Source organism: Brassica napus, chromosome C1 (genome assembly GCF_020379485.1).
Source record: "Brassica napus cultivar Da-Ae chromosome C1, Da-Ae, whole genome shotgun sequence".
In the NCBI taxonomy this organism is placed as follows: domain Eukaryota; kingdom Viridiplantae; phylum Streptophyta; class Magnoliopsida; order Brassicales; family Brassicaceae; genus Brassica; species Brassica napus.
In genome coordinates, this window is record NC_063444.1 from 3821913 (window position 1) to 3834821 (window position 12909).

At 37.0% G+C, this 12909-nt stretch overlaps 3 protein-coding genes and 1 pseudogene across 3 annotated transcripts; 2 read left to right on the plus strand and 2 right to left on the minus strand.

Moving 5' to 3' along the window:
- Positions 1 to 852: 852 nt before the first annotated feature.
- Positions 853 to 3764, plus strand: LOC106375406 (ubiquitin carboxyl-terminal hydrolase 18-like). The gene is made up of 10 exons (XM_048745259.1): positions 853 to 1219; positions 1352 to 1484; positions 1582 to 1670; positions 1766 to 1851; positions 1944 to 2106; positions 2183 to 2464; positions 2545 to 2629; positions 2704 to 2916; positions 2993 to 3054; positions 3135 to 3764. Exons 1-10 carry the CDS (start codon positions 999 to 1001, stop codon positions 3613 to 3615), a joined length of 1815 nt encoding a protein of 604 aa, XP_048601216.1. The 5' UTR covers positions 853 to 998; the 3' UTR covers positions 3616 to 3764.
- A 308-nt stretch (positions 3765 to 4072) lies between these two features.
- LOC106372826 lies at positions 4073 to 6100 on the minus strand (annotated as a pseudogene).
- A 203-nt stretch (positions 6101 to 6303) lies between these two features.
- Positions 6304 to 8936, minus strand: LOC106372827 (B3 domain-containing protein REM5). The gene is made up of 4 exons (XM_048746128.1): positions 8810 to 8936; positions 8408 to 8731; positions 8296 to 8340; positions 6304 to 8150 (listed from the first exon to the last, which is right to left on the minus strand). Exons 1-4 carry the CDS (start codon positions 8885 to 8887, stop codon positions 7620 to 7622), a joined length of 978 nt encoding a protein of 325 aa, XP_048602085.1. The 5' UTR covers positions 8888 to 8936; the 3' UTR covers positions 6304 to 7619.
- A 1266-nt stretch (positions 8937 to 10202) lies between these two features.
- Positions 10203 to 12154, plus strand: LOC106374231 (putative B3 domain-containing protein REM4). Its single transcript, XM_013814303.3, has 5 exons — positions 10203 to 10280; positions 10383 to 10886; positions 10994 to 11386; positions 11478 to 11717; positions 11798 to 12154. Exons 1-5 carry the CDS (start codon positions 10203 to 10205, stop codon positions 12152 to 12154), a joined length of 1572 nt encoding a protein of 523 aa, XP_013669757.2.
- Positions 12155 to 12909: the final 755 nt, after the last annotated feature.

The window sequence follows — 12909 nt, forward strand, 5'->3', positions numbered from 1 at the left end:
ACAGGGTCCATTACAACTTTAAAAATTTAGCCTAGATTAAGATCCAAAATTTTTTAAATTATCTTTTTTTAAGGAAGAGGGTCCCAATTTTTTTTTTCTCTTTAATAAGGTTCCAAACTTTTTTTCAGCTCAGGGCTCCATTTTATATTGAGAAGAACCTAAATATTACCTAACTAATTTAGTAAATGACTCCTAATGAAATTTGTTGCTGCCTTTTTTTAAATATTTTGTAGCTTTCATTTGATCGTCGTTAAACCTTTTTGAGTTTGTTGAAGTGATCCAGAATTGAAGAAACTCGGGTCTGGGTCTGGTAATTTTCAAAAAAAAAAAAAAGAAACTCGGGTCTGGTCGGATTGTTATCCAAAGCCAAAAAAAAGAAAATTAGATATGTAGAGAATTAAGGAATAAAAAATAATATAAATTATCGCAAGCCAAAAATATCCATATAAATATATGTAAACAGATAAGAGTCAATTGGCTCATTATACAAAAAGAATATGAATATTAGCAATCTACCTATAACATTAAATTTTAGTGTCTAGCAATCAAAGTACCATTATGTGAGATTTTGGGTATTTACCTAATTAAGAAAAAAATTGTACGTATAAAATGCTTTGATTGCTAGACACTAAAATTTAATGTTATAGGTAGATTGCTAATATTCATATTTTTTTTGTATAATGATCCAATTGACTCTTATCTGTTGAGAAATTGCAACAGATAAAGACACACTCAGACAAAAAACAAAAGCACAAAGGTCCAAGTTTGCATTGGGAGAGGCCCAATCCAAACATAAAAACACGGTCACTGTCTTCTCCATTAAGTAACAAACTCAATGAGGCGGTAACACAAGAAGAGACAACAACCAAAAAAAAAAAAAAGTGTGAATTTTCTTTTCCAACAAAAAAAAAAAAAAAGAAGAAGACACAGAAGAAACTAGAAAGAAGGAAGGAAGAGATTGATGATTACGAGAAAGGAATTGTTTCTTTACTAATTAGATGCATGAGGTTGGCTCTCCGCTGGATCTCTCCGTCTTCACTCGCCTGATACCGACTCTCTTCTTCCTCGTCGTCGGTGTCTTTTACTTCCTCAAAAACACCGCCGCTAAGTACTTCGATATCGGCGGCGCCGCCGCCGGAGGTTTCGACAGGGAACTCGTGGCGGTCGGTGCGGAGGATTGCACCACGAAATGCTCTCGCTGCAATTCCGTTCGATACTGGTATGTGCCCTCAGCTCCTTTGTGGTTTAATTGCACCATTGGATCAGCTTGTGTGGTTTAAGTCGGTTTAGTGGATTTTTTTTTCTAAAGTGAGTTCCTTTGTCCATTATGTGTTGTTCTTTTGTCCATCAGCTCAGAAGAGTGCAGGGAGATTGGGATTACTACCTTAACACCATCTGCCAGAAACGGCCTAAGGTTCAGAGCTTCAAGGTTTGGGGATTGTCCGGAGCGAGACCAAAACAAGATTAGGTTCAAGCCAAGAGAAGTAAGTAATGCATCTTTCCTTTTATTCTTCTTATGTTGACACACTCTTTTGATTGTGAAAATATTATATACTTTTTGCTTTGCATCTTCTTCTGCAGGTTCTTTTCCCATATGAGGAATTTGTTAGATACTTTAACTGGGACAATACAGTTTTGGCTCCCTGTGGGCTCATGAATTGTGGAAACAGGTTTGTGTGAATGGGCTTGTTACTTGATTCTGTTTTTCTCTCTCTCTCTCTCTCTCTCTCTCTCTTGAATGTTTATTTGTTAAATCCTCTTTCAGTTGTTTTGCGAATGTGATTCTACAATGCCTATCGTGGACACGTCCTCTTGTTGCATACCTACTAGAGAGAGGCCATAGGAGTGAATGTAAAGTTCTATCTTTTGCTGCTTCAAAACTCTTAACGTTTTATCTTCTTTATGCCTTTTTAAACTTTGGTTCCTATGTTTGGTTTGGGTAGGTATGCGTGACGATTGGTGCTTCTTCTGTGCATTTCAAACCCATGTCGAGAGAGCGAGCCAAAGCCGGTACCCTTTTTCACCGGTGAACATTATCTCACGGCTAACTAACATCGGTGGAACTCTTGGGTATGGGAGACAAGAGGATGCTCATGAGTTCATGAGGTCAGTATCTAAATTACTCATGAATATATTAGCTAGTGAATCACTCAGCTGATATGTTTAGAGTTCAAATATTCAGGTACGCGATTGATACGATGCAGTCTGTTTGCCTCGACGAATTCGGTGGAGAAAAAATGGTGCCTCCTCGCTCTCAAGAGACAACACTTGTTCAGTATATATTCGGCGGTCTCCTCCAATCACAGGTTCAGTGTACTGTTTGCAATAACGTCTCTGAGCAATACGAGAATATGATGGATTTAACGGTCGAGATTCATGGAGATGCTGTGTCTCTGGAGGAATGTGTTGATCAGTTTACAGCCAAAGAGTGGCTTCAGGGCGATAACATGTACAAATGTGATAGGTACTTCAACGAAGATCCAAATTGCCTTACAATGTGTTGTGTATGTTTCTTAAACCTTATAATATGTCATTTTTTTCCAGGTGTAATGACTATGTGAAGGCATGTAAGCGTCTTACGATCCGGCGACCCCCAAATGTTCTTACCATTGCCTTAAAAAGATTTAAGGTATATGTTTCATCCCCTAAAATCTTCTGAAGTTGTGTTGTGTTATAATAATACATCTGTGAGATTATGCTCAGGGAGGAAGATACGGGAAACTGAACAAAAGGATTAGTTTTCCTGAAACATTGGACCTTAGTCCTTACATGAGCCAAGGCGGAGAAGGATCAGATGTGTATAAACTCTATGCAGTGATTGTCCATCTAGACATGCTGAATGCATCCTTCTTCGGCCATTACATATGCTACATTAAGGATTTTAGCGGAAACTGGTATAGAGTAGATGATTCCGAGGTAACTTTCTCATTTACTTTTCGGTCTTCTTGTTTATATAATAAAACTGTAACCTTATTTTGGATAAATTCCACAGATAGAAAGTGTGGAATTAGAAGATGTTCTTTCTCAAAGAGCTTATATGCTTCTCTACAGCAGGTAAAGCTTTTCTTTCCTCCTGATTATTTGAAATATATTAACCATCCTTTTTGTTCAGCTCGTGAGTTTGTTATATTTAGGATTCAAGCTCGGTCATCATTACTGTGTGCGAGTCTCGGATCAGAAGTTCAAGAGGAGAAGGAAACAGACACATTGGCTACAAAACCTCGCCAAAAAGAGTTAGTTGAGAGTTCAATGGTGGAAGCTATTGACACCAGTAGCAGCAGCAGCAGCAGCAGCCATGCCGCCAGTGAAGACCTTGAATGCGAACAAGAATCATCATCCTCGTCGTCATCATCAATTTCGTCACCTTCGTCACCATCTGAAGTGATTGAATCTTGCACGGTTGATGGATTGGATTCTGACTCAAACCCTTGGATTGAGGATGACTCTGCAACAGATCATCTAGAGGCTGTTGTAACAAATGGTAACATAGATGGAGAGGTAAAAAAACATGCTGTCGGTTCTTGTTCAGACGTTACAGCTTCAGTTCCATCGAGTTGTTCAAAACCCCGACATCCGGTGAGAGATGCAGACACCAAGATGATCGGTGCTCAATGATGTGGAATGTTGCATCATTTTGGAAATCAACAGAGCTTCTAGCTTAGTAGTAATGCAGATAATAATAATAATAATAATAATATTACACAATGACTTATAGTGCAAAAGGTTGATTATATATATAAATAGAATTTTGAATGTTCTTACTACTGAATTTCCAAATTGTTTGCCATTCATGACAGAATCGAAAAGGAATTTTGAATGTTTTTACTACTGAATTTTCAAATTGTTTGTCATTCATATGACAAAATCATCAAGTAGATTCAAAATTGTGCTTGCATGAACATTAACGGAAACTTTTTTACTCATATTATCCAAAATTCCTCGAAAACCAGAACCAAATTTGACCCATTTTTTACGGATATTAACTTGTTCTCAACATTGTTATCTGAACCAAAAACCAAATTAACCCAACGATTTCTAAATCTCTAATAACCGAAAACCAAAATATCTGAACTGAAAACTGAATGTCTAATTCATAACTAGACATCATGTCCATATGACACAGGTTTTGAGTAAATAGAAAACATAGGAGTTAGGTTTTGTTAACCTTAGGAAGAACTGTTGTGTCTTAAATACTAATTATAGTAGCTTAAGCACTCTGTTTTAACTATGCCCTCCTGACTTGAGACGTCATGCTTCGATCTTCTCTACTGGCTCAGTCTCTGAACTCGAGTTCTCTTGCGTTCTCGAGTCTTTGTTTTGAACGGTGGTTGCTCCATCTGAATATAAGGTCTTTGTTTAGTTAACTTCCAACTTAGAGAAGCCAATAACGTGGATTACAAGTTATATATATATAGTGCACACACTTAACCTTGGAGAAAAACTTGAGCAGAGGAATTCTCCCACGTCGGATCAACTCCAGAGTTAGAGACTCTCCTGCCACTACTTTATTCGCTGCACAGAATCTTTTCCAACCCTTACCATTAATACTATACATTGTTCCACTTCTAATATCCTTCTTAAGTTTCATCGACCACTCCACTTTGTTTTTGTCTACCAATACTATCTTCCCCGGCCTGTTGAGCTTGTTCGCTCTCGTGAAATGTACCGGTAGATGCTGAAAACAGATCCAACATGACAAAAGAAAAGATAATGCGTTAAAGAAACCAAAGACATGGATGTTTCGAAAACTCACCTGTTTACCAATCTCAAGGTTGCTTGCTGAAGGAGTTATAGTAACAAACCTAGGCTTTTCAATTTTGTCAACAACACTATCTTCTTCGGGTAGAGTCCCCTTCTCCCGCTTCACCTTTAAGTGGCTGCTGAGCTGAAACACAGGCGTTTCCGTGTTTTGGAGCAGTTTAAACTGTAAAGAATCACCAACCTCTAATCTACTTGCAGTGCAAAAGATTCTCCAACTTCGACATATGAAAACCTGACCAGACCTCTTACACTTGACTTCTGATTCCCATGACTCTCTTGATTCATCAACACTACCTTATGCCTCCCTTTGTTGCGAAATCTAAAGGCACACCCTGCATCAATCGTCAAATTGTCTTGTGGGTTATTATAGACACTCACACATACTTTAAACAAACTAACAATCAAGAAACCACTAGAGTAACTAACCACTGCTCCATTTGATAAGACTTCCAGCCGTCACAGTTTGGTTAAAACATGTTAGACTGGGCGAAGATTCTTTCTCTCTTCTTGAAGATTCTCCTGAACCAGAACACTAACGGTCACAAAGGCAGATGATAGTAGTTGTCTTAATAAACGTAAATAAACACTGAATGATGATGATTCCATTATACCAATTACGTCACCCTCTTCTTTGACGTCGTGGCTACCAGACAGTACGTATTGTAGCTCACAGCAACTGGTTCCAAAAGCAGTAACGTGGAACAACATGTCTCCTTCCTGTCTGAAGATAACGACGTCACCGACTCGAAGATCATGTGCCTTGGCGAACTCTTTCCAACCTTCAGTGAGCCTATGGCCTTCCATCTTCACTTTCCATGTTCTGTCCGAAGAATCTGATCTCAGTTTAACAGTCTTACCCTCGTGTTTTCCCTCTATATGCTTGGAGAAGAACTTCACAGGAATTTTCTAAAACAGACAAAACACAAACATAAAGACTATATGTTCATAAAGATAGAAGAAAGACAAAAGAGTAAAGACAGAGGTTTCGTACGAGATGGCTTTGGAAACCGGTAAGAAGAGGCTGGAAGAAATGCGGGTTCGCCGGAGAAAAGAGTGATGCATTCTCCATCGACGACTACTTGTTCTTGGAGGTTCACAGCAAGTCTCTGAAGCTCTTGAGTTGGTAAGGGTAGCTTGACTGAACTGTCCTCTCAACTTTTTCACCGAACTTTACCGAGTCCCTATGTTTGTTTTCAACGGTAAAAGAATGTACACGTGGACAAAATCTACAGACCGCAATATTTGCTTTGACTAATCAAATCAGGTTGCATGCTGTCAAGACTCAAGACTAATCAAATCAGGACTAGAAGTAACTAAAAACACTGCCGTTTAATAGTTCCTAAGAGAAACTGCATGGCGTTTCTAAAAAAAGGATTTAAAAATATCTTTGTAATTAATGACAATAAATTAGGGAGTTTAATTTCTGTAGAAACGTTAAAAAGAAACACTAGTATAATGTCAAAGAAGAAGAATTTGAAGAAACAACTTTCATATAAGAGTTCTTAGAGTTTGTTCGACAATGGTGGATCCAGTTATGGTCTCCTCAAACAACAAACCTATCTTCTTCATAGATCTGTCTGGGCAAAACTCCATTCCTGTACCTTCTCTTTCCTCATCATCAACTTCATCATCTTCCTCACCATCTGTAGTGACCTCTGAATGTTGTACAGAGGTTGAAAGGGTTGATACAATGGATTCTGATTCAAACCCTTGGATTGATGATGCCTCTGCATCAGATCATCAAGACGCTGTAACAAATAGTAACATTGATCGAGAGGTAAAAAACCAGGTTGTTGATTCTTGTTCAGACGCTACAGCTTCAGTTCCAAGGAGTTGTTCAAAATCCCAACATCCGGTGAGAGATACAGCCACCAAGATGATCGATGCTCAATGATGTAGAATGTTACATCGTTTTGGAAATCAATCAACAATGCTTCTAGCTGAAGTAGTAATGCAGATAATAAAATATGAGAAATTCCCTAATAATATTACACAATGACTTAATGGTGCAAAAGGTTATATATAAATAGAATCTTGAAAGTGTTTTTTTTTTTGTAACTGAATTTTGAATGTTATTACTGCTGAATTTCCAAATTGTTTGCCATTCATATGACAGAATCATCAAGTGGATACAAAATTGTGCTTGCCTGGAGACTAACAAATAGTTTTACTCATTGCTAGAACAATCAGAACCAAATTAGACCCAATTTTTTTTTTTTACGGATATTAGCTTGTTCTCAACATTGTTACTTGAACCGAAAACCAAACTAACTGAACGATTTCTAAATCTCTATAACCGAAAACCAAAATATCTGAACCAAAAACCAAACGCCTATTGCCTGATTCATAACTAGACATCAGGTCCATATGACACAGGTTTTGAGTAAAGTGAAAACATATCATTCTTGTTTACAACTTGGATGCACATAGGAGTTAGGTTTTGTTGACCTTAGGAAGAACTATTGTGTCTTAAATACTAGTTATAGTAGCTTAAGCACTCTGTTTTAACCTTAGCCTCCTGATTTGAGACGTCATCCTTCGATCTACTCTCCCGGGTCAGTCTCTGAACTCGTGCTCTCTTGTGTTTTCGAGCCTTTGTTTTAAAGGTGGTTGCTCCATCTGAATACAAGTTCTTTGTTTAGTTAACTTCAACTTAGAGAAACCAAAAACGTGGATTGCAAGTTATATATATAGTGTTTACAAACTTAACCTTGGAGCAAAACTTGAGCAAAAGAATCCTCTCACGTCGGATCAACTCCAGAGTTAGAGACTCTCCTACGGCTACTTCATTCGCTGCACAGAAACTTTTCCAAGCCGTACCACCCATAATATACATAGTTCCACTTCTACTATCCTGATTAAGTTTCATCGACCACTCCACTTTGTCTTTGTCTACCAATACTATCTTCCCCGGCTTGTTGAGCTTGTTTGCTCTCGTGAAATGTACCGGTAGATTCTGAAAGAAGACTCAACATGACAAAAGAAAAGAAGAAACCAAAGACATAGATATTTCTTAAACGCACCTGTTTACCAATCTCAAGGCTGCTTGCTGTAGTAGTTATTTTAACAAACCGGGGTGTTTCAGTTTTGTCAACAACATTATCTTCCTCGGACTCAGATAGAGTCTCCTTCTTCGGCTTCACCTCTGAAAGGCTACAGAGCTGAAACACAGGCGTTTCCGTGTTTTCAAGCAGTTTAAATTGGAAAGAGTCTCCAATTTTTAACTTACTCGCGGTGCAAAAGCTTCTCCAGTTCCGACATATGAAAACCTGACCAGACCTCGTACTCTTTAATTTAGATTCCCATGTCTTTCCTTCTTGGTTCCTCAAAGCTATCACACGCCTCCCTTTGTTCAAACCATTTCGTCTCGCAAAATCTAAGGGCACACCCTGCATCAGTCATCAAGTTACCTTGGGGGGGTTATTATAGACCACTCACACATACTTTAAACAAAACAACAAAGAAGAAACTGCTAAAGCTAACTAACCACAGCTCCTCTTGATAGATTTGTAGCCGTCACATATTGGCTAAAACATGTTGGCTTAGACGAAGATTCTTTCTCCCTTCTTGAAGATTCTCCTGAACCAATAAAAAAAAACTAAATGTCACAAAAATAGATCGCAGTAGTTTCAATAAACGTAAATGCTCGTTGAATAATGATTCCATTATTACCAACTTCTTCACTCTCTTCTTTGACTTTGACATGGATGCCAGACGGTGCGTATTGGATCTCACAGCAACTGGTTCCAAAAGCAGTGACGTGGAACAACATGTCTCCCTCTTGTCTGAAGATAACGACGTCATAGATTCGAAGATCATGTGCCTTGGCGAACTCTTTCCAACCTTCAGTGAGCCTATGGCCTTCCATCTTCACTTTCCATGTTCTGTCAGAAGAATCTGATCTCAGTTCAACAGTCTTACCCTCGTGCTTTCCCTCTATATGCTTGGAGAAGAACGTCACAGGAATTTTCTAAAACAGACAAAACACAAGGATGAAGACTCTATGATCATAGAGAATAAAGAAAGACAAAAGACAGAGATTTCTCACAAGGTGGCTTTGGAAACCGGAAAGAAGAGGCTGGAAGAAATGGGGGTTCGCCGGAGAGGAGAGTGATGCATTCTCCATCGACAAACACTTCAAAAGAATCCAAGACTGTTCTTGAAGTTTCACAAGCAAGTCTCTGAAGCTCTTTGAGTTGATATGAGTAGTTTGATGGAACTGTCCTCTCAGCTTTTCCACCAAACTTTAGACGAGAGTCTCTATGGTTGCTTTAGTTTTTAGTTTTTTTAGTTTTTTTAGTTTTTTACGGGGTAAACTAGGTGTCTTCCTGCAACTAAAAAAATTTTAAATAATTTTTAACAGATAAATATAAATTATATTATAAAATAAAATTTTATTAATATTGTAAAAAAATTTTCCGTATAAGTATTTTAATATAAATTTGATTTAATTAAACATAAAAATTATATTTAAGAACATGTATATATTTGAAATTATAATCTTAGATAAATTTTTCTATCTACTTATTTTAATTAAATATATTAAATAAATTTGTAAAAGTTGCATAATTACCAAAAATTAAAATTAAACCATATTTATAAAATTTGTAGATATATAAGAAAATAATGATTTTACGATTAATTTTTATAATTTTCTAAAAAATTTGTATACATTTTTAGAAATTTTAGTAATAAAATTGTATAATTTAAAAATATATAATTAAATTATATTTCAAAATTTATAATGCTATATCTGAATATATTTATTTTAATGATGATTTATGAGTTATTCTTGTATTCTAAAAAAATTTCTAAAAATATAAATTGACATTAAATGTAATATATGAGTTATTATCATATTTTAAAAAGTTTATCAAAAATATAAATTAACATTAAATGCAATTGTCCATGTCATATTAAAGTATAAGACATGTCATCAATTTCAGTAGCTATGTCATATTTGTTTTGTGAAACTAATTGTAGAAACGACACGTGGCAAAATTACTTCAAATATTATTCAGGGAAACAAATATGGTCTAGGGGAAGTAAGTAACGTACACCGGTACACGTGGACAAAATCTACAGACCGCAATATTTGCTCCCTTCGACTAATCAAATCAGGTTGCATGCTGTCAACGCTAATCAAATCAGGACTAAAAGTAACTAAAAACCCTGCCGTTCGATGGTTACTAAAAGAAACTGCATGGTGTTTCTCAGAAAAAGATTTAAAATATCTTTGTAGTTAATTAGTAATTAATGAGAATTAATTAGGGAGTTTTAATTCTAATTCTGTAGAAACGTTAAATAATCACTAGTATAACGTTTTTTTTTTTTTTTTTTTTTTTTTTTTTTTTTGAAACACAAATCACTAGTATAACGTAAAGACGAATAATTTGGAGAAACAACTTTCCATAGAAGAGTTCCTTAGAGTTTGTTCAACAATGGTGGATCCAGTTATGGTCTCCTCTACCAACAAACCCATCTTCTTCATAGATCTCTCTGGACAAAACTCCATTCCTGTACCTTCTCTCTCTATCTCACACATCTGTTTCTGTCTCTTATAATCTCTGTTGTTACAGTTTAACGATTGGTTTTATCTTGCGTTACTGTTGTTGTTGCAGATGATTCCGGATTCGTTTATTTCGAATCACGTGAAGGGTAAAACTCAGTCAACGAAACTGAAACTGACTTCGGATGTTTCGGACACATCATGGGAAGTTGAACTGGACGGCCAGAGATTCGCTCGCGGATGGAAACAGTTCTCGGTTCACCATGGCGTCCGAAACGACGACGTTTTGAGTTTCAGGCACGACGGGGACATGGTCTTCCACGTCACGCCCTTCGGACGTAGCTTCTCTCATCAGATACAGTTCATCTCTTCTACATCCGAAGATAAAAATGATGATGATGAACATAATATCTTTGATGATGATGTTTATGATGATGACGAGGAACATGCCGATGCTGGAGATGATGATGATGATGATGATGATGGAGATTCGACATCGGAAGAGGAATTATTTCCTTCGTCCAAGAAGAAAGCAATAGCAGAAACAGAGTCTTCACTAGATGACTCTTACCTTGTTGCGCACGTCACATCTTCAAACCTAAACCGAAATCATATGGTTAAATACTTCACTCGACTCTTTTGTAATAACATTCTCATCATTTTATTTTTGTTACGTACTATATAATCATTTAAGTCAGTGTTTTTTTTTTTTTTTTTTTGCAGGGTATTTCAAACAAATTTGCCAGGCCAAATGGTCTGAAAAACAGACAGTGTGAGATTGATCTACTCAACGAAGAAGGCAAATCTTGGACTCTGGAACTTAGACACAACAAAACAACTGGTCAAGCTTATATGTGCAGAGGCTGGACAAGTTTCTGCCAAGGAAATGGGATCAAAGCCGGATCTTCTTGTAGATTTAAACTTGTTAAAAACGGAACCAAACCGGTGCTACAGTTGTGTCCCAATACCTCTACCATTCTTCACAAAAAACGTGACGTTCCTGAAACAGAAGGTGATGAGATTGGATACGAGGATTGTTCAGAGACAGCTCAAATGAATCAGAACAGGACTGTGGCAATAGAGTTTAAACCTCACATGTTAAGGAATGGTCAACTTGTAAGTTTTGACTCCTTACGTTTAAGGGTTTTAAGCCTTTTTTTTTTTTTTGGTTATTGGCTCAAGTGGGTTGGTTTAAAACTTTGTATAGCGAATCCCTGCATCATTTTCAAGAGAGAACGGGATTAATGAAGCAGGAGAGATAACTATAGTGAACAAAGACGGCGTAGAGTGGAAGTTGCATCTAGTTAGCGTCAAGGGACGTGGCCAGTTTTACGTTAAAGGTTTTAAAGATTGCTTTAGAGCCAATGGCATAAAGAAAGTTGGTGATTGCTTCACACTGGATGTTGTTCGAGGAGGAAGTAGTCCCATTCTCAAGATCTGCTCCAAGGTTAACACCAGATCAGTTACATTCCTTGTTCTTGGAATTTTTTGTTATTTATAACTCTGTGCTTAAAAAAATGTGTTCAGATAAAGGAAGCATCATTTGATGGTAATCAGACTACGAAGAGAAGACAGTCAAGGATGATTCAAGCACCAAGAGCTGAAGAAGAGATGGAGACTAGGGTCCAGAAGAAAGCTCGAGTTTCCGCAGAAGAAGGATCATCTCGCCGTACCAGGGCATCAAACAAATCAAGTGTTGGTCCAGCAAACTTGCAGCACAAGAAACCACTTGAACCTTGCTCAATCTCTGATCAAGTGAATAAGGTGAGACAGAGTATTGTGCACACTTTAACAGATGTAAGACAGTTTCGGTCGGAGCTCGAGATAAAGGAACAAAATCTAGAAACTTCGCTGCTGGAAATTGATGCCCTAGGTATGATCTGAATAATCGATGAACAGTATATGTGAATGTTTTATTTTAGTTTTTCGTTTTTTTATTAACCCCATGTTGAAACAAGCAGGGGAAAAGATACAGGGGATCAGCAAATTCTTCAACGTTAATCAAGTCTAGAGCGCAGGATATAAAAGATCAACGCAACGGACAATGGACTTTTGATACGATTGGAGTTAAAGAATTCCACATAAGAACATTTCCTTCTCTTTTTTTTTTCGTTTCCACTCATTTGAGTTTTTTTTAGTAATGGAATATTTTTTCTAGTTATTGCATATCAGTCGTTATGATTATTAATAAAATAAATTGGAGTTTTAATCGTGGCTGCCTTTCACGATATTTCAGATAACTTTCTTCCACAGTCATCGATTGTCTCAGTATCTTTCATTTTGAGACAATCAAATTCGTTCATAAGTGTTTGTAATCTTGCTTCTTAATACATACCTACCTTTAATTGCTTTTCATACCTTTTTTATGTATCTAGTTCTCGAACTTGTAAGATAAGTATCTCCGGTATAGATTGGAACAAAAGAGCAATAGCCATATCGTTTTTGTCTACTTCAGCCAAGTCTGTTTCTATCACTTCGCAAACCTTATGAAATTTAAGCGCAATCTTATACTCATGGTCTATACCGTATAGTTTGTTTAATTAAGCATAGGACATCAGATTGAAGATGGTCCCCCTCCTTCTATCCATCTTCCAATTGCCGTAACAATATCGCTCGCTCTGATACCAAATATAGAATTT

Excerpts from the sequence above, each read along its gene's own strand:
- LOC106375406 (XM_048745259.1), top strand. The coding sequence starts at position 999 with ATGCATGAGGTTGGCTCTCCGCTGGATCTCTCCGTCTTCACTCGCCTG. Across the intron at positions 1,852-1,943 it reads GAGAGGCCATAGGAGTGAAT|GTATGCGTGACGATTGGTGC; the intron begins GTAAAGTTCTAT and ends TGGTTTGGGTAG. Across the intron at positions 2,630-2,703 it reads TTGCCTTAAAAAGATTTAAG|GGAGGAAGATACGGGAAACT; the intron begins GTATATGTTTCA and ends GATTATGCTCAG.
- LOC106372827 (XM_048746128.1), bottom strand. The coding sequence starts at position 8,887 with ATGGAGAATGCATCACTCTCCTCTCCGGCGAACCCCCATTTCTTCCAG. Across the intron at positions 8,341-8,407 it reads ATGGAATCATTATTCAACGA|GAGAATCTTCAAGAAGGGAG; the intron begins GCATTTACGTTT and ends TTATTGGTTCAG. Across the intron at positions 8,151-8,295 it reads ATCTTCGTCTAAGCCAACAT|GGTGTGCCCTTAGATTTTGC; the intron begins GTTTTAGCCAAT and ends TGACTGATGCAG.
- LOC106374231 (XM_013814303.3), top strand. The coding sequence starts at position 10,203 with ATGGTGGATCCAGTTATGGTCTCCTCTACCAACAAACCCATCTTCTTC. Across the intron at positions 10,887-10,993 it reads ACCTAAACCGAAATCATATG|GGTATTTCAAACAAATTTGC; the intron begins GTTAAATACTTC and ends TTTTTTTTGCAG. Across the intron at positions 11,387-11,477 it reads TGTTAAGGAATGGTCAACTT|CGAATCCCTGCATCATTTTC; the intron begins GTAAGTTTTGAC and ends AACTTTGTATAG.